Raw genomic sequence first — 17,263 nt, 5'->3', positions numbered from 1 at the left:
CATTTTTTGTCATATTATTTTTTTTATTTTTTATTTTTGTTGCATTTTACAGTTTTTAGAGTTTATTAAACTGTGTATGTGCTTAAATGGTTTGGCTGGTGTAATGCCAGTTTGTAGAATAAATTAAATTAGTTATTTTGTCTTTACGTTAAGGGGAAAAAACCCCTATATTATCTATATGTTTGAATCCACCCATTTTTCAGTGATTGCTCGCACCTCCTGTCAATCAGTGTGACTCAGATTGCGCTAAGACGCAATAAATTGTTTACTAATTTATTTTATGCAACCGTGGTCTATGGGGGTTGTTAGAGCTAAAAGACGGCTCCACAGACACTTCTTACTGACCAATGTAGCTTCCTGTTAACAGCCTCTGTCCCTGGTGCTGAACTCTGATCATGTGACTGTCCTCTACGTTTCCGCCCCCCGCTCTTCTTTTCTTGTTTTAACAGCCCTTTTTTTTTAAGCCACACAAACAAAACGGCTTGGGCTGCACTTTTAATTTACGCACGTAACAATACGTGACAGGTGACTGCGCCTTTTACTGAGGCCCCCGGATTGTTTACTCATCGCCATTTCGGGTGTGATAATAATAATAATAATGGACACCGACTACTCGTCCGGCCTGGAGAACCCTCTGTACAGCGAGCTCAAGTATTTCTGTAGGAAAATACGGGAGGCCTACAATGAGCTCAAAGAGGACCTGACACCTTATCGCGATGACCGCTTTTATAGGTAGGCGCCTCTAGCTTAAATATACACACATGCATGGTGGGTTTACTTTCATTGTGTACGTCTGCGTTTTAAATCAGAAATATCTTACATCTCTGTCGTGACGCCAGCCATCCGTCTTTTTTTCGTTTAAAAAAAAATGTTATACAGAACCAGTGGTTTTCTAAACCATAAGGCAGGAGAAATTCAAATAAATGGGGAAAACGGGAAAGGCTGAGTCCTTTGCCGACATACACTTAGAGCACATATGTTAGCTAAATCCGCAATTTAAACGCGGTACGATTTCTACCAAAGGCAACAAGTGCTACCCTGTAGAAATGTATTTCTTTAGATGTATTTTAATGTCGGTTAAAAGCCATATTTAATTGTACAAAAGCAAATGGTTGGTTGTATGATTCGTGAGAGATATAATTTTCATCACTCCGGTTGTTAGAAGTCAACGCTCGACATGCGATGTGTTCCCACTACGCCTGCGCGAAACTACAATCAGCCGTCACTTTGAAGATATTTAATCACACGCCTGAATAAAATAAGGCTCTGTTACCATAGATTAAATATATCGATGTAATGTACAACACTAAATTAATTTAGTGTATGTAACGCTTTGCATAGTGTTAAGGTACTAAACGTTAGTGAGCTGATAAACAAAGGAGGCAATGGGATGCTCCTTCACTCCCAGAAGCCTCCTTTTCACGACCCCTTTCCCCTGTCTGCTGCCGTCACGAGACTCCGCCCCTCCCATTCCATGACGTTGCATTCCAGTTGTCGTGGAGTGATGTTGATACGCGGATGTGGATTCACTGCGAAATTTTCACGGGTTTTCACTTGACCAACGTCGCTAACCGACAGAAATGGACATGTACGGGTAAGATTTGTCCAGCCGAGATCCTCGAAGTACTCCACTAGTACTTACAAGCACGAAAAGTAGCGTTAGAGGCACTGTGTGGCTCTGCTGGGATCAACCACTGCTAGCATGAAGTAGCATGGGAGCTAATCACTGTTGACATATCCGTCTCTGAACAGCCTCTGAGCTAACACCGAAACCACTAAGCAAATATTCACCACCAGGTTTCGTTCGTGCTACTTTCTTCGTGTGGATGTCTTACTTAGTGTGTGATAACCCCAGTGACTGTCTCCCCGTGACAGATTGGCTCCCATGCGGCTGTACACCCTATCTAAAAGACATTTTGTGCTAGTCTTCGTGGTCTTCCTGATGTGCTTCGGCCTCACAGTCTTCATAGGAATAACAGGTATGATGACAGTGATCATTCAAATGTAGACGTTAAAATAAACCAGCCATCGCCTATCTTTTCCTGTTTGAGGTTAGGTTAGGTTTCTGGGATGTTGCACTGATTTAACAAGTGTTTTATTTTGTAGGTCCAAGGATTATTGCTGAGCAGGAGCACAATGGTGACCAGTTCCTTGCAAAAAACGTTTCTGTTAAGGTGAGGCATTTGTTAGATAGAAGGATATGCATCGGCAGTTCTGCACTAAAATATTTGAGGACCGTTGTTGAAAAGTCAAGGAAATGCCCATTACTTTGAATTTGATGGAAAATGTTGATAAGAGAGTCACTGCTTGGAGAATTAGACTCCTTTTACACAATGCTTCTTAACAATATTGATATTGTTTTGCTGTGGTGAAACTTAAATGTCCCAAAGATAGACTGCAAAAATCTAGTTTTAGATATTTTCCCTAGTGTCTTTTTATTGTGCTATTTCATGCAGTCACGGAGAACTTGGTGATTCGCTTAAATTGGAATTTTAAAGGGATAGGATTAAATGGCTTATAAAGTGAAATGATTCATCCTCTCCACTCATAATTTCTCTTCTTGCTGCAGAGATGATCTTCTTAAGGCTTTGAGATTAACCATCAGTTGGTTTGCATTAACCAGGCTTTATTATTATTAATTATCATTAATTAATCAGATTTCACTCTACAAATTCACTTTACTGTGTTAGTATAGGTTATAATCTTTATTTGAAGAGCTCTTTAAAAATGTATGTCAGTGCAGCACCTTGATAAGAAGCACATTTTATTACATCACCTTAATGTTCATAGTTCAACTGTGTCTTTAACAGCGTGTCGTTGAAAGTTCACAACTTATCAGAAGGTTTTAGGGGTTCAATATCTTGCCCAAGGATACTTTAGCGAAGCATGTTATTGTTATGTTTGTTTATTACATTGTCATTGATTGTAGCAGTTTATTTTGTTTTATGTTGGTCTGAGAAAAGCGTTCTCATTTTGTGAAATTTTTTAATAATTGAAGTTTGCTGATAATAGTAATAATAATAATAAATGTATAAACAGATTGTGCCTTTCTTTATGTGTTTTCAGACTGGGCCCTTTCATCTAGTTTCTTCTCCCCTGACCACCTACAATCAGCAGCTGTGGCTCACATGTGTGATGCAGGCTGAAAACAGCAAAAGTAAGAGACCACAGATTGAGCTTTTTACAGTTTTGTGTTGGGGTGGAGACAACTTTCTCTTTTAGTATAATATGCGTAACACCACGTAACACTACTGTTATTTGTGCTGTCAGTGAGAGATTTCAAGCAGCCCTTTGAGATCAACGTTGAGTTGAAGGGAGTGATGCAGGATGCCAGCGTGATGCACATCAACAACGGGCGCATTAAGTCACGGATGCTGCACTGCGCGGCTGCTGTAAGTATCGGTCAGCCTGCTCTCACAGCAGTGTGTGTGTCAGAGAAGACAATTTTAGATGCACATTTAAGAAGTAGTGCAGATGGTTATTGAGCATGTGTTGTTTTGCTTTTTTCTTTTTGTCTCACCTCACAGAATTGCGATGAGATCATTGTACTGCATCTGGGCTACCTGAACTACACCCAGTACCAGGTTATGGTGAGCTTCAAAGGCCTTGAAAATATCACATATGACATCAAGGTTAAGTTTGTGGTAAGTTAAAAAGATCCCAGGTTTTTTTTGTTTGTTTGTTTGTTTTTTAAATTGCTCAAGGCCTCAAGTAACTCGCATGCTTTTGAACTCCTCTCTCTCTTGCTCCCCTGTTTTTCCCTCTTCAGTGGAAAACATATAATTCCACCTTCTCACAAGTGGAAATTTGGTTCCGGTTTGTCTTTGTGGTATTGACCTTCATGGTGACCGTAAGAACATGATAATTTTTTTTCCATTCAGTTTGATCTGCACATTCTGTCCTATTATAGCACTTAAAACCAAAACCTTTTTCCAGATGGGATAACTAATGGTACTTTTTCCTGTTTGTGCCAGTGTATGTTTGCTCACTCACTGAGGAAATTTTCCATGAGAGACTGGGGGATAGAGCAGAAGTGGATGTCTATTCTTCTCCCTTTGTTGCTGCTCTACAATGGTAAGTTTCTCTTCTCACTTGAGGACACATTTTACCTGTCACTTACACACCTGGAGCCGATTGCACCAACTCAACAAACAAAAGCTGGAGTTTCCCAGGGCTGTCTTTTGTCTTCTATTCTGTTCATAATTTTGACAGACAGCGTTTCTACATGTGCCCAAGGGGAAGGAGGGGATCGATTTCAGTGGTCTTGCATCTTATCTCTACTTTTTTGTGGATGAGCTGGTCCTGTTGGCTTCATTGTGTGACAACCTCCACCTTGCACTGGGGCAGTTTGTAGCAGGGATGAGGATGAGGACCTGCAAGTCTTGAGGCTGTGGCTCTCAGCTAGATAGGGGTGGTGGGAGATTGATAGGTGGATTGGTGCATGAGTCTGCCGTGATGCAGTATATTATGGTGACAGTAGAGATGAGTGTGATCTACCGTTCTACCTACCCTCATGTATGGTTATGTATGGTCACATGCTGTGGGTATTCAAGTACAAGTGAGGGACATGAGAATTCTCAGAGTATTGTCTGGGCTCTTCCTTAGAGATAGGGTCAGGAGCTAAGTCATTTGAGAGGAGCTAAAGAAAGAAGAGCTGTTGGAGTGGCTGGACAGAGGGTGTAAAGTGCCCCCTCTGGATAAGTGGGAGAAAATGGATATAACTAAATTAAAATACGTTTCCACTTACAAACATTATATCTGAGTTGTAGAGACTAGTTGCCATTTATATATATATTTTTTATTTATGCATGTGTATTTAAAGTTTTAGAGAGCTGACTCTTACAAACAGGTGATATGAAGCGTGGTGAACACGTCACCTGACACATTACAGAAACATAAATCATCCAATAAGAACATTTGGGTAATAATTTCTATAAGAAAACATACACCTCTCTGTGTACACACTCAACAGTTTGTTTGTTTTCATCGTTCAGATCCTTTCTTCCCGCTGTCATTCCTGGTGAACAGCTGGTTTCCAGGGACCTTGGACACCTTCTTTCAGGCACTGTTCCTGTGTGCTCTGCTGCTCTTCTGGCTTTGTGTTTATCACGGCATCAGAGTCCAGGTGGGTACAGTATTAATCTGCAGCTTCAGTGATTTCCTTCCATTTTTAGCACACCAACATGAATCTTTTATCTTGGTGTTTTGCTTCTGCAGGGTGAGAGGAAATTTCTGACTTTCTACCTGCCTAAGCTGGTTATCGTCGGTCTTCTGTGGCTGTCAGCAGTTACTCTGGGCATATGGCAAACGTAAGCACGACCTCCAGACAGAACCCAGCTCATTGAACTTGTGATTTATATGCATACCGAACAAGCAGACTAAGCTTTACTCCATCTGAATTTTCAGGGTTAATGAACTCCAAGATCCCACCTATCAGTACAAAGTGGATATAGCGAACTTTCAGGTAAGACTGTTACCGTTAGCACTTCTTTAAACAGCTTCTTATAAAGTGAAAGCTGAAGAAATTTCTTATCCAGTGTGTAATGTTTTATCTGTAATTTGTCATTTAAAAGACTAAAGTTTATAAATTTTTGTTCATTTTAATTTGATTAATGTCCTTATGGATAGATATTACATAGAAATAGCTTCAGGTCTACTTTCATTTATTTTGAGCCCTTTGTTATTTTTTTAAAGGGTATGAAAGTCTTCTTCCTGATTGTCGTCGCCCTCTACATCTTATACTTGATATTCCTGATTGTCAGAGCTTGTTCTGAACTTAAGAACATGCCTTACTCAGGTATCAGAGCACACCACAACTCTCAGCGTTCGATTCGACTTCAACTTTTAATGTAAAAGTGTTAACCAGCTGTCTCTTCTCGATCACCAGATCTCCGGCTCAAGTTTCTGACAGCGCTGACGTTTGTGGTTCTTATTATAAGGTATGTTCAACAAAGAGCAAACTTTTTTTTTAAATGTTTTCACTATTTCTGTGTTTCTGATTAACCTCTCTTTCTCCCGCAGCATGGCTATTCTCTACCTGAGGTTTGGTGCTAAGGCTCTTCAAGACAACTTTGTTGCTGAATTGTCCACCCATTACCAGAACTATATCCTTTGACTTGTATTCATTTGTGCTCATTTTCATCACAACTTGGCATATTTATTGGTTCATGAGGTGGAGTGGGTTGTCCTCTAAGGCCAGTGGTTCAATTCCCGCGTCCTCTAGTCTACATGTTGAAGGATCCTTTGGCTAGATACTGAACCCTGATTTGAAAAACATGCTGGATGTGTGTGTGAATGAGGCTTGTAGTAAAGAAAGTACTATGAGTGTTCAAATAGTGCTATATAAGTACTAGTCCATTTGATCATCACTGTTCCTTAATTCAAAACATACCAGCTGAATTTTTGTCCTTCTATGGCCTGCTCAACTTTTACTTGTACACATTAGCATTTGTGTATTCTCCTTCGAAAAATGCACTTTATGGTGAGTTAGATAGAAGTTTCTTTGTTGCTCATTTATACCAGCACGCTTTTTTTTTTAAATTCAAATTTTATGTTGAATTTCCCAGACTCCCAGTTGAAGGATAATCCAGCTTTCTCCATGCTAAATGACTCAGACGACGAAGTGATATACGGGTAGGTGTTTTATCTACTCGCCTTTCAAATCCTTTTTAATTGTGCAGAGTAAACTCAGTGTAAGCATACTAGACCCCCTGATATTTTTCTTGTTTTTTTTCAGGAGTGATTATGAAGACATGCCTTTACAAAACGGGCGTGCGATCAAAGCAACTGCCAAGTACCAGGATGAGAGTGACAGTGACTGAGGTATCTCTGACTGTGTCCACGTTGGAAACTCTTGTGCACATGTACAAAAAGGATGCACATGAATTTATGTACTCCAAAGTGTACATAATTATATTTTTAAAACGGTTCATGTCTACTGAATGTACTGCTTTTGGATGGTGAGGTATGATGTAGCCACTCAGACTTTTTTTCTTAATTGAAAATAAGGGAAACAAACACTTTGTTTTAATCTATAAACCGCCTACCCTCACCTACCCATTGCCAGCCTTTTTTCTCAACTTGATGATTAAAATTATCAGGAAAAAGGACTCATATTAACCAGGGATGTTTCTGTGAAATCATCATTTCTTCATAATTTCTTTTTCCTTTAAAAAAAAAAAAAAAGCCTTGTATTAAACAACCGTTGTCTTTCTTGTGTTAATGCCATTTCTTTCCACTCTGGGAACAATGGGAAGTCACTTATCTGGTCAGAGCTGAGTGACATTTACAGGTAATGCTGCATCTGCTGCACATGAGATACAGTGTGGCTCGCTTGTCCTGACACGACATGTAAACAGGGAGTCTGCTGTCTTCAAGACGCTGAATACAGAGAGCCTTAAACTCGACCGCTGGTACCACTCACTATTTCTATTTTTGGCAAAGCAGCTATATGTAAATGCACTTTTCAAGAATTTTATTTATCTTGCCAAAAAAGTGATGACACTGTATTTTGTGACACATTGCATGTATTTTCTCACAGCAGTATAATGGACTACAGACCTATCATGTTAAATGTTTCTTTATCCCAGCATGTACAGTAGTTGTTGGATTGTTTTGAAGCAAACTTTTTTCCCCCAGCAGCTTTGCCCATATTTCCTTACAATGTGGGAAACTGTGCCATTTTTTTCAGTTGCCTAAAGCTGGAGGTCAAGTTGACAAATTGGCCAAAAAAATTTATTTCTCTTCTCTGTAAATATATATTTTAACCAAGATGGTGCCTTGTCTCTACATCACCCAATTTTCTTCTAAATGGGACTGCAATCTTAAGAATTGTAAGTGCGTCAAGATTAGTGTACATGTCTGATTCTTTCGGTGCAAGTGTAGCTTTTGTTAGTTTAAGGTGGTTAAACTGGGTGGTTTTTGGTGTTTAAAAAATACCTGCAATATTTGTTGCTTCAAAAGATAAAGCTTGTACATGTAGCAGTATCATGTCATGTTGTGTAAATAAAACTATGTACATAAGGCATATCTGTTTTAATAAATCTCTCTTAACACACAAGATGAACATATCAAAATCCCAAAACAAACAGCGGGAGTTCTCAAAAATGTGGACACAATCACTGGGTTTGGTGATGTAGGTTCAGATGGCGAGCCCGAATACACTGACAATGCAGTACACAGACTTGTTCTCCCATCTCACTGTACAGCTTCCTGTTGGGTATAACATTACATTATATCAGTAAGTAGCGGAGTTAAATTTATACATTCAAACAAAATAAGGGGTTAATTTTCTCACAGAAAACTAAAAATATAAATCATGAATCAGTTATTAAGATGATCAGTTCCTCTGTATTCATCTTTACTGTTCTGAGCCCTGATTAAGCCTCTACATCAGGGGAGTCAAACTTAATTTAGATCTGAATTTGTCTTTTAATTAGCAAATCATGTGCAAAACATGATTAACAGCCTGAGATATCAGTTGTTCAGTTCTGTTTTAGTTCAAAAGTTTTAGTATTAGGACATGATAAAAATAACTGGGTCCTTAGCAGCTTCTAAAATGATGTAAATACAAGTTCAGATGAAGAACAACTGATGTGCTTCTCCATGGTATTACTGGAATTTGTCCTCCTCAACATTGTAATAACGAAACTGCCCAAACCTGCTCGGGCAGAGATTTGGGCATCACACTTGCTGATCATTGCAGTTGCTGATGATCAGTTAATGAAGTGTATTTGATTATTATACTATTGATACTATTACACTCTCTTAAAGCATAAATAAATGTATGCAGCAAATATGTACTTAGTATTTTACATTCTCCTGTTGCACTTGCGCTTAGTTTTTATTAAATCACTGTATTGCTGTTCATCTGAGGTTGTACTGAAATACAATCTAAACAGTCACACGCACAGTCTGGGACACAAATCCTTTCATTGATAAACCAATAACTTAAAAAAAGAACACATTCTACATGAGAAATACACAAGTGTTTTTGTCTTTACCATCGGTAGAGTTGTCCCAGAAGCATGTGCTGGCTGTTTGCATACCTGCTCCATTTTTCTGCATGATGACACAGGTTACTAACAGAACAAGAGAAGATAATAAGATTAAAAAAAAAATACATTGGGAAATTCCTTTGTTGTAGCAGAGAAACATAAATTGCACATTATTTTATAGCACTTAGAAGTATAAAATAAGTCCATAAAATAAAATTCAGCATGAAATAATACTAATTTGAAATAAAAATAAAATGCATACAATAAAGTCAAATGTGTTAAAAAAATCCAGATAAAACTGAATTAGAAATCCAGTAAAAACATATATATTGTTTTTTAACGTCCACTGAAAACCACAAGAGACACAAGGTGGTTATTTCACGGGTAGGAGTCCACATACAAATATATTTGAAAGGCTTTCCCAGCTTGCTGAGCTGACTGAGGCACTGCTCCACTATACTGGTGGTCCACTGGTTCACTCGGTTGTGCTGGTAGGCATTTCCTCCTATGGTTGCTTCCACCGACTATACAGACATTTTTTTAATCATTAAAAAAAAACAAAGTAATCAACACAGTAATCAAACAGCTTACAATAAGTCTTATACAGCTATTATTATTTTTAGAAGGTAATAAAATTAAGACTTTTAATAAAGGTTTTCCTCAAGGAGTGAATATGGTAGGGCAAATTAGTGGAGTACTGTATAACTGTTCAGCTAGAGACATTGCCTAGCAACCGCTACCGTGCCCTTAGCAACCGGTCATTCCTACACACAAATTTGAAAGCCAAGGCCCGACAGAACCTAAACTCGAGCTTTTTGGGGGTGAAACTAAAAATACCAACACTGCCAAGGGTTGTTTTTAAAAAAACAACAACTTTTTTTTTTATACCTCTTTTATGATTGTGCTCACGTCTTCAACGACGAACCCAGCCTGTTGAATGAAAAAAGCGCCGTTAAAGCTAGCAAGGCGACACAGCCTTCTAACCACACTTTCAGGGAAACGTAGTCTGCACGCGAATTCAAAGTATGTGACAGGAAAAACGTGCAACAACAACTAGTTTCTATGAACAAACCCACCTCTTCTTCTATCTGATAGTCCATGGCTTCGGCCTCCCGGAGCAACCTAGATATATCACTTCCGGTAGGTTTCCTTCACAATAAATGCGTATCGAGAAGAGAGAAAATTGTACAGGGAGTTATCAACAGGCGTTAATTCATCGGAAAACACAAGTATTTACAGAAATAATATCAAAGAAAGAAAGAAAAAAACCAAACATTTTTTATAAAAATGACGAAAAATGACATTATTATTATTATTATTATTATTATTATTATTATTATTATTATTAATTTTCATGATGCTTCAAGTCCATTTCTGGATGGGAGCATGTGTTACTCTAAAACCTTTTCATACCGTTCAGCGGTAATCGTACCCACAAATACATTTTCCTTGTGGCACGATATAATGGGAAAATAAACAGGTTATGCAACGGTATAAGGAAGAAAAGTTGGAAGCACGTCCTTTTGATTTTAAAGGCAGCAACAAGTCTCAAAAACGTTGGAACAAGGGCAAGGAAAGGCTGAAAAAGCAAGTGGTACTAAAGAGGAATATCTGGAGGAACATTTTACAACTAATGAGGTTAAGTGACAGGTCAGTAAAATGACTGATTATTGTGTTAACTTTACATAAACTGCTTTTGCAAACTTGTTTTCTATAGTTTTCCTATAGTTAATCCTACTTTTTTTTGTTTGTTTGTTTTTTGTGTGTTTTCTAACCTAAGGGTGTTTTGCTAACTGTTAAACAAGCTAAAGTGTAAAAAATGTATTCGCTTTTCTTTTGTTTGTTTGTCATGTTTTTTTTTAAATAGCACTGGGGTTAGTTCGTTAAAGTAATACAAATGCAGAAAAGATAAACCAAGACTTTCAACCTCCAGCTGCAAGTTTTCTCAGACTTGGCCAACTTCACCCTTCTCAGAAATAGCCAGGAAAGCCATTACCCTATCAGGCTTTGGGAAGAGTCATTTCACACCAAAGTTACAAAAATGCAGAAATAATTGTAATTTATTTAAGCTAGTTTTGTATGTCCACTTCCATGGTTAGAAACTGCTGCAAATCCAGTGTCAGTAATCTACAGTAGATTACTGTGGTCTAGAGTAGACTTTGTGCAGTTTTCTGTCTGTACACCTGAGGGCGGAAGTGTGTCTTTGTGTAACCTTAAACAATCATAGACGTGTTTATTTGATTTTCGTCGTTTCATTTCAACGCACGATACTGGTATTATAATTCTTTCATCTTGTAATTATCATATTATGAAAACAATTATAACGCCAAGAAAGTTATAAAAATGAATTGAAGACGCTCCGTCTCAACGACCGCTGATTGGACTGCAGGCGACCACGTGATTTTGAATCTCATTAACCGGCATGCGCTGACCGGCGTTTCAGAAACTAAAGTGTCGTCATATATGTGGCGCCGTTTAAAAACTGAAACATGCCGACCATAGTTATATTGTGATGTTTCGGAGGTAAAACGTCAGTAAAACATCGACCTGTCCTCTACCATTTGTTAGAAGGCGACTGTGTTCTTCATTGTAACCATGAGTTAGAGTTGCAGTAAGCAGAATGAGTGGTTTCTGTCGTGCGATATGTGGGTATCGCTTCTCGGCCTTTTGGCTAAGATCAAGTGTAGTATCTGTTCTTATCAGTTTAATATCTGATACGTCCCCTACCCGGGGACCATATATTAAATTGATTTTTGGAGCAGGGAGATGGAATAGGGGCTTGCTCCGTCCACTCCACGCATCGACCTGGTATTGCAGTATTTCTAGGAACGGTGCACCCCCTGAAGCTGTGAAAAACAAATGGCATTTGACTCAACAGTTTGTGCAAAGAAATTTCTTATACGCTAGATATATGCGTGCGTCTGCATATCTGGACATTGTCTTCGTGTAATCTTCCAAGGTTAGTCAGACTGAAATCTTGCGACTTAATATTTGTGAATGACTTACATTTAACTATTACCAGAATTACTAAATCCTGCCACTTGGACTGACACGTGGCTGGACACACACTTTCTATGGGAAATCAAAAAAATATGTCGTTTTGAACTGCAGTTACACTATTCTGGCTCCAATCCTGCAGTTACCTCTGTTGTCCACTAGAGACCAATAGAAGTCTTTAAAAACCGGAGGCTGCCATCTACAAGGACTCATGTTGATTATAGGTTTAACTCTTCTCTTTCTCTACATACTGCAGCTTTCTGTCCTCTGTGGCTGTAAATTACATCGTTTGAAAAAAAAAAAACACCACACAATTTTTTCTTGGCTTTTTAGCTAAAATCACCTGTATTGTCTGTTGTTTCCATTTGTGGATGGTTAATAGTGCAGAAGATTGTTTTTCTGTTTTCAGGATTACATGAAAACATTTTGGAACAGATCATTTTTGTATATAATAAATCTTAGGATAGTATTGGTTTTGATGATTTATAAAACAGCTGTGTGCCGTAGCCCTGGTAGTGTGGATCCTTAGTGTGTAAAGAGTAGATACCTCATGTAATATGTGTGAATGAAAATCCATGGACTTTATAAGAGTCCTCCATTTATGGCTATGATCCTAACAAACAAGATTAATACGTTTCTTTCTCCTAGCAATCTTCCTGTTTCCTAAAGGAACACGCATGCACAATATATATGCACCAGGATGCAGTGGCGTGTCTAGAAAATTTTTGTTGGGGGGGCCAGGTAGGGGCACAGATTTGGAGAAGGGTGGCAGATGTAATTGGCAGATAATGTTAAAAACAATTCTACCAACCGTTCACCATAATTCAATAACCCTGTAAACCTAATAACCGTAACCTTATTAGAATGAGATTTTAACCACTACGGTGCAAAGTGTTTAGATACTGTGTTGATTAAGTACAAGAGATACAATCAGTCAGTGTTTATTCAGCATTCAAGGACATCAATATTTGCATAGTATTTTTACTGACATGTAGTGCACATGTGTTTTGGGCAAAAACATTTTTGAATATTAAAATACGAACATTTTTAACATACAATTGGCAAATTAGCCAATTCCAATGCAAAACCAATGCCTGTTAAAAAAAAAAAAAGAAGATAATCTTCTCACAAACTGGTGTTTGATTTTGAAACAGGAAAAAAGTGGAGAAACAACTGAAAAGACTAACATTTGAATAAAACCTGAAAGCAAGTAAATACTTTATATGCTGCCTTACTTTGGTAATATTGAGAACAACACTGGCTGATGATGAAATGCAGTCAGCTGGCATGGTGACACTGCCAGTATTAACCTGCAGGGCTGGACTGGGACAAAAAATTGGGCATTTTCACTACAGATTGGCCCACCAGGTATTAAAGCCATAAAGCCTTTGAATGAAAACAAATGCTGTTGTGACAGTGATGTACAGTCTTTTTGGTATATGTATGATTTCCATACATTTTACGTCAGATAAAAACTTTCTTCACAAGATTCAGATAATTATTTAATAAAAGCTAGATATTTTAAATGAGAATAAAAAAGAAAAGTATTTCTTTGTGCCCACCTTTCCCTGTTAATGCCCTACCTGGCCCCCTGGCAACACTTTGCTAGACCCGCCCCTGCACAGTTACCAGCTGTCAGCTACATAAAAAAAGGATCCTGGTGTTATTTGTCTCTCAGAAACAGTTCATAACTTCAACTCATTCCTGTCACCTAAAAGGTAAACCTGTTTCTCCATCACCTGTTCAGCTCTGATGATTCAGTAAGGACATCTCCTGGTTTCATCTTCATGTTTCCCTCTCACCACATATCTAAACAGACATCATGACCAGCAGCTTTACAGCTTTACAGCTGTGGCTCCAGCAAACATTCTAACTAAATAAATTCTAACAACAGCTGATCAAGCTTAAACGTGCTGCTGCTGTTTAGCGCGACATCTGCTGGTTTCCTCTTTCTGGCTCAAAGTGGGTGATAAACAAACAAGAGAGACGATCAGCTGATCATTGATCAGTTTCATGATTGAAGTAGCAACAGGAGAGAGAGGAGAGATAATGAGAGGAGAAGAGGCAGCTGTGCAGCGTAAAGACAGAATAACTCCAGTTTTGTGTCTTTTTCCATCCTAGCTGAAGTCCGGGACAAACTGCGTCTCTTCTCAGCTCAATACCAAACGCGTAATATTTTCTCTGAATGAGGGACCATTCCATTTTTTAAGGAGCTGTTGGCAACTCTACTAACTAACCTTATGAATAAAATAAAGTTCACTATCAGTAACATCATAGCAACCGAACATCTGTATAAACTTGTCATGCTAGCTCACACAGTATGAGGTATTGTAACTGACTGTAAAAAGTCAGCACAACGAAAATAAACTCCACCTAAACTTGGTTTATATCTGACCCAGATAGACTGCAGGTCATAACTTCTTACCTGAAGTTCAGTTCACCTGACACTCGGACTGGTGGCCGCCTCGGGGCTCTCCTCCTGCTTCCCCTTCCCTCATCCACCTGCTGGCCTCTGTGGAAGCCCTGCCATAGCCACCACCAAACAACTGAGTTATTTTTACACATCGACCTGCATCTTATAACTCATAACTCTTATGTTAAGTGGGGGAACTTGCACAATCGGTGGCTAACTAAATACTTTTTTGCCCCACTGTACACTCACTGGCCAAATTTTTGTTAGATACACCTGTTGAGCTGCTCATTAGGTCAAATACCTAATCAGCCTATCACATAGCAGCAGCTCAGTGCATTTAGGCATGTATACATTAATAAGATGACCTGCTGAAGGTCAAAGGGGATTTAAATGACTTTGAACATGCATTGTTGTTTGTGTCGGACAGGCTTGTCTGAGTATTTCAGAAACTGTACAACCATCTAACCGGTTTATAGAAAATGGTCTGAAATGGAGGAAATCTCCTGTGAGCAGCACTTCTCTGGGAAAAAATCACTTGTTGGTGCCAAAGATCAAAAGCGGAATGAGCAGATTACTTACAGCTGTAAGGAAAGCAACATGAACTCAAATACCCACTTACTTCAACCAAGTTATCAAGAAGAGCACCGCTGAAAGCACAATACGTTGAACCTCGAAGCTGATGGCCTAGTGTCACCTGCTGGATAGAGGTGAAAACACAAAGCAAACAATGTCTCTTTCATCTGTTTCACAGCATGCACGGGAACTGGAAACTCGCCGAAGGGAGGCAGAGGAGAGAGAGCGGAGGAAGCAGAGGGAGGTGCAGCTGGAACTGGAAAGACAGCTGAAAGAGGCTGTGATGGTAAAAAAAAAAGTTTTCCACTTGACACCAATTATGTACAGAGTCTTTTCTCCTTGACTTTGATCTTTGAGAACTCCAGCAAAATGTTGACTGTCATTATAAAATTCACACCTAGTCTTTAATGATTTGGAAAAATGGTTATGACAGTCCAGGAAAAGGTAATTCAGGAATAGGTCAGTTTATACCGCTCTGTTGGTGCATCTGTTTATGTAGCTGTGTGTGTGTGTGTGCATAGATAAAAGACAGCATGCAGGCTGAGATGCAGGTGAAGGAAAAGGAGGCTGAACAACAGAAGAAGAGGATCAGGGAGCTGGAGCTGACACAGCAGCAGCTGGAAGTTGCCCTTAATATGGAGATCCAGGCTCGGCTGGAGGAGGAGAGGGCCAGACTGGAGCTTGAGCGGTAACAATGGATTTCTAACTCTTATTATGGCCCTTTATTATTTTATTTGTGATGGAGATCTGAGATATCCATGAGAAGTATTAACATTTTCAGTTGCTTCTTCCCTTTTTCCCCTCCTTCAGGTTGCTGCAGGCTGAAGATGAAAAGAGGAAACATTTCCAGCTCCTCCAGGAGCAGCAACGTACAATGCAAAACCTCAGCCCCATACAGGAGCTGTCAGATGGCAGTCCCGATGAGGACACCCCCTCAGCCCTCAACTCTGCCTCTCAGGAGCTCCAGGATCTGCAGGCATCTCGCCAAAGAAGTCACCAGCGTCTGGAGGTGAACAAGTTTGTTTTGACTGGCTTTGTGAGCAGCATCTTATTTAGTGCTCTTCTAAAACAACACTGATGAAGATGCCTGCATGATTTTTGTTTCCAGGAGGTTCAGGAGAGGCTGAGGAATGCCAGTCAACAGGTACGGCACTGGAACATCCAGCTGAACCGACTGATGACCCCCATTACTCCTGCAGGTGCGGTATTCACTTTGCCTCTTTGCAGCACAGACTTCTGGAACAGAGTGTTAGTATAGTTAATAACAGTGTAGACCAGGGGTGTCAAACTCAAATACACAGTGGGCCAAAATTCAAAACTGGATCAAAGTCGCGGGCTAACTTTAATATTTATTGAAATATATTTATTCCTCCAGATATAAGAATGAATCTTTTCTTATGGACTCAAACACATTTTGCTGAAAAACTGAATATGGAACAAGCAAAGCTTAATACTAAACAATATATATTAGCTGTATAATACCAGTAGGCCAGCTCTAATAGTAATTTGGTATGGCTTCGCGGGCCAAATGTAATTAGGTTGCGGGCCAAATTTGGCCAGAGTTTGACACCTATGGTGTAGACCATATAATCTGTCAGATAATTGCATTAAAATGCTACAAAAGGCACCTACCCCCAAACATGTCAAGAGATTCATTCAGTGACTTGAATGAAAGAATCTGACTCACCTCAAGTTAATTAAAATTAAAAATAAATCTTATTATGATTTAAACACGGAAATCTTAAAACGAAAAATAACCGCATGCACAGTTGTTACAGGCTGCAAACATGTTTTATACTGCTTTGAAGTCTGGGACAGCATCATAAGAGGCATAACTGATCTCACCATAGTCCCATGAAGACTCAAGATGAGTGTTTTCACGACTGCCATCTTGGTGTTTTGAAATCAGGCATGATGAATGAAGGGAAGAACTGTCTGTTAAGGTTCTCAGTCGTTCAGGTCATCGTAGTCTAAGGAGCTTGGAAAGAAAAGCATCTGGACTTCTTTAAGTTTCTTGAAGAGCATTTCACCTCTCATTCAAGAAGCTTCTTCAGTTCTCTAAGACCAACTGAAATTTAGAGTTGTGTATAATAAAGTTTATTCATGATTAATAAAACAAATCTGTAATAATTTTCTTTCTCTTTTGTCCATCTGAATCTCGCTACAGCTTAAATAAAAGAAAAGAATGTGTTTTGAATATATTAAACTATTCTCTCTTTTTCTTTCTTTCTTTTTTTCTTGGTGGGTTTTCTTTTGCAATCAAACGCAACATTATACAATTATA

General features: G+C 38.9%; 3 protein-coding genes across 5 annotated transcripts in view; 2 read left to right on the top strand and 1 right to left on the bottom strand.

Moving 5' to 3' along the window:
- The first annotated feature begins 425 nt into the window (after positions 1 to 425).
- tmem181 (transmembrane protein 181) lies at positions 426 to 8,026 on the top strand. 2 transcript variants are annotated; one of them, XM_082505511.1, is made up of 17 exons: positions 426 to 732; positions 1,876 to 1,979; positions 2,107 to 2,174; positions 3,067 to 3,157; positions 3,271 to 3,392; positions 3,528 to 3,644; positions 3,770 to 3,850; positions 3,975 to 4,074; positions 4,995 to 5,125; positions 5,218 to 5,309; positions 5,407 to 5,464; positions 5,695 to 5,797; positions 5,888 to 5,939; positions 6,022 to 6,104; positions 6,392 to 6,481; positions 6,567 to 6,633; positions 6,737 to 8,026. In XM_082505511.1, the coding sequence occupies exons 1-17, from the start codon at positions 599 to 601 to the stop codon at positions 6,819 to 6,821; spliced, it is 1,578 nt and encodes a 525-aa protein (XP_082361637.1). In that variant the 5' UTR covers positions 426 to 598; the 3' UTR covers positions 6,822 to 8,026. The 2 variants fall into 2 exon arrangements, with proteins under 2 accessions (XP_082361637.1, XP_082361638.1); XM_082505512.1 differs by lacking the exon at positions 426 to 732 and adding an exon at positions 1,469 to 1,594.
- dynlt1b (dynein light chain Tctex-type 1b) lies at positions 8,020 to 10,158 on the bottom strand. The gene is made up of 5 exons (XM_082505519.1): positions 10,073 to 10,158; positions 9,885 to 9,926; positions 9,397 to 9,520; positions 9,003 to 9,080; positions 8,020 to 8,211 (listed from the first exon to the last, which is right to left on the bottom strand). Exons 1-5 carry the CDS (start codon positions 10,094 to 10,096, stop codon positions 8,141 to 8,143), a joined length of 339 nt encoding a protein of 112 aa, XP_082361645.1. The 5' UTR covers positions 10,097 to 10,158; the 3' UTR covers positions 8,020 to 8,140.
- Positions 10,062 to 17,263, top strand: part of LOC309689236 (uncharacterized protein) — a 14,711-nt gene continuing 7,509 nt past the window's right edge. The window contains exons 1-5 of one of the 2 annotated variants that reach the window (XM_082505516.1): positions 10,062 to 10,136; positions 15,158 to 15,265; positions 15,501 to 15,667; positions 15,790 to 15,988; positions 16,088 to 16,178. In XM_082505516.1, the coding sequence (XP_082361642.1) occupies positions 10,095 to 10,136; positions 15,158 to 15,265; positions 15,501 to 15,667; positions 15,790 to 15,988; positions 16,088 to 16,178 (607 nt within the window). In that variant the 5' untranslated portion in view covers positions 10,062 to 10,094. Of the gene's footprint in view, positions 10,137 to 10,543; positions 10,647 to 15,157; positions 15,266 to 15,500; positions 15,668 to 15,789; positions 15,989 to 16,087; positions 16,179 to 17,263 lie in introns of those variants that run through there. The other variant, XM_082505517.1, reaches the window with a different exon arrangement.

The sequence above is a fragment of the Aulonocara stuartgranti genome, assembly GCF_965226115.1.
Source record: "Aulonocara stuartgranti genome assembly, chromosome: 15".
NCBI lineage: Eukaryota > Metazoa > Chordata > Actinopteri > Cichliformes > Cichlidae > Aulonocara > Aulonocara stuartgranti.
Note: the sequence above shows the minus strand (reverse complement) of the source record. Positions and strands in the feature narration are given on the sequence as shown.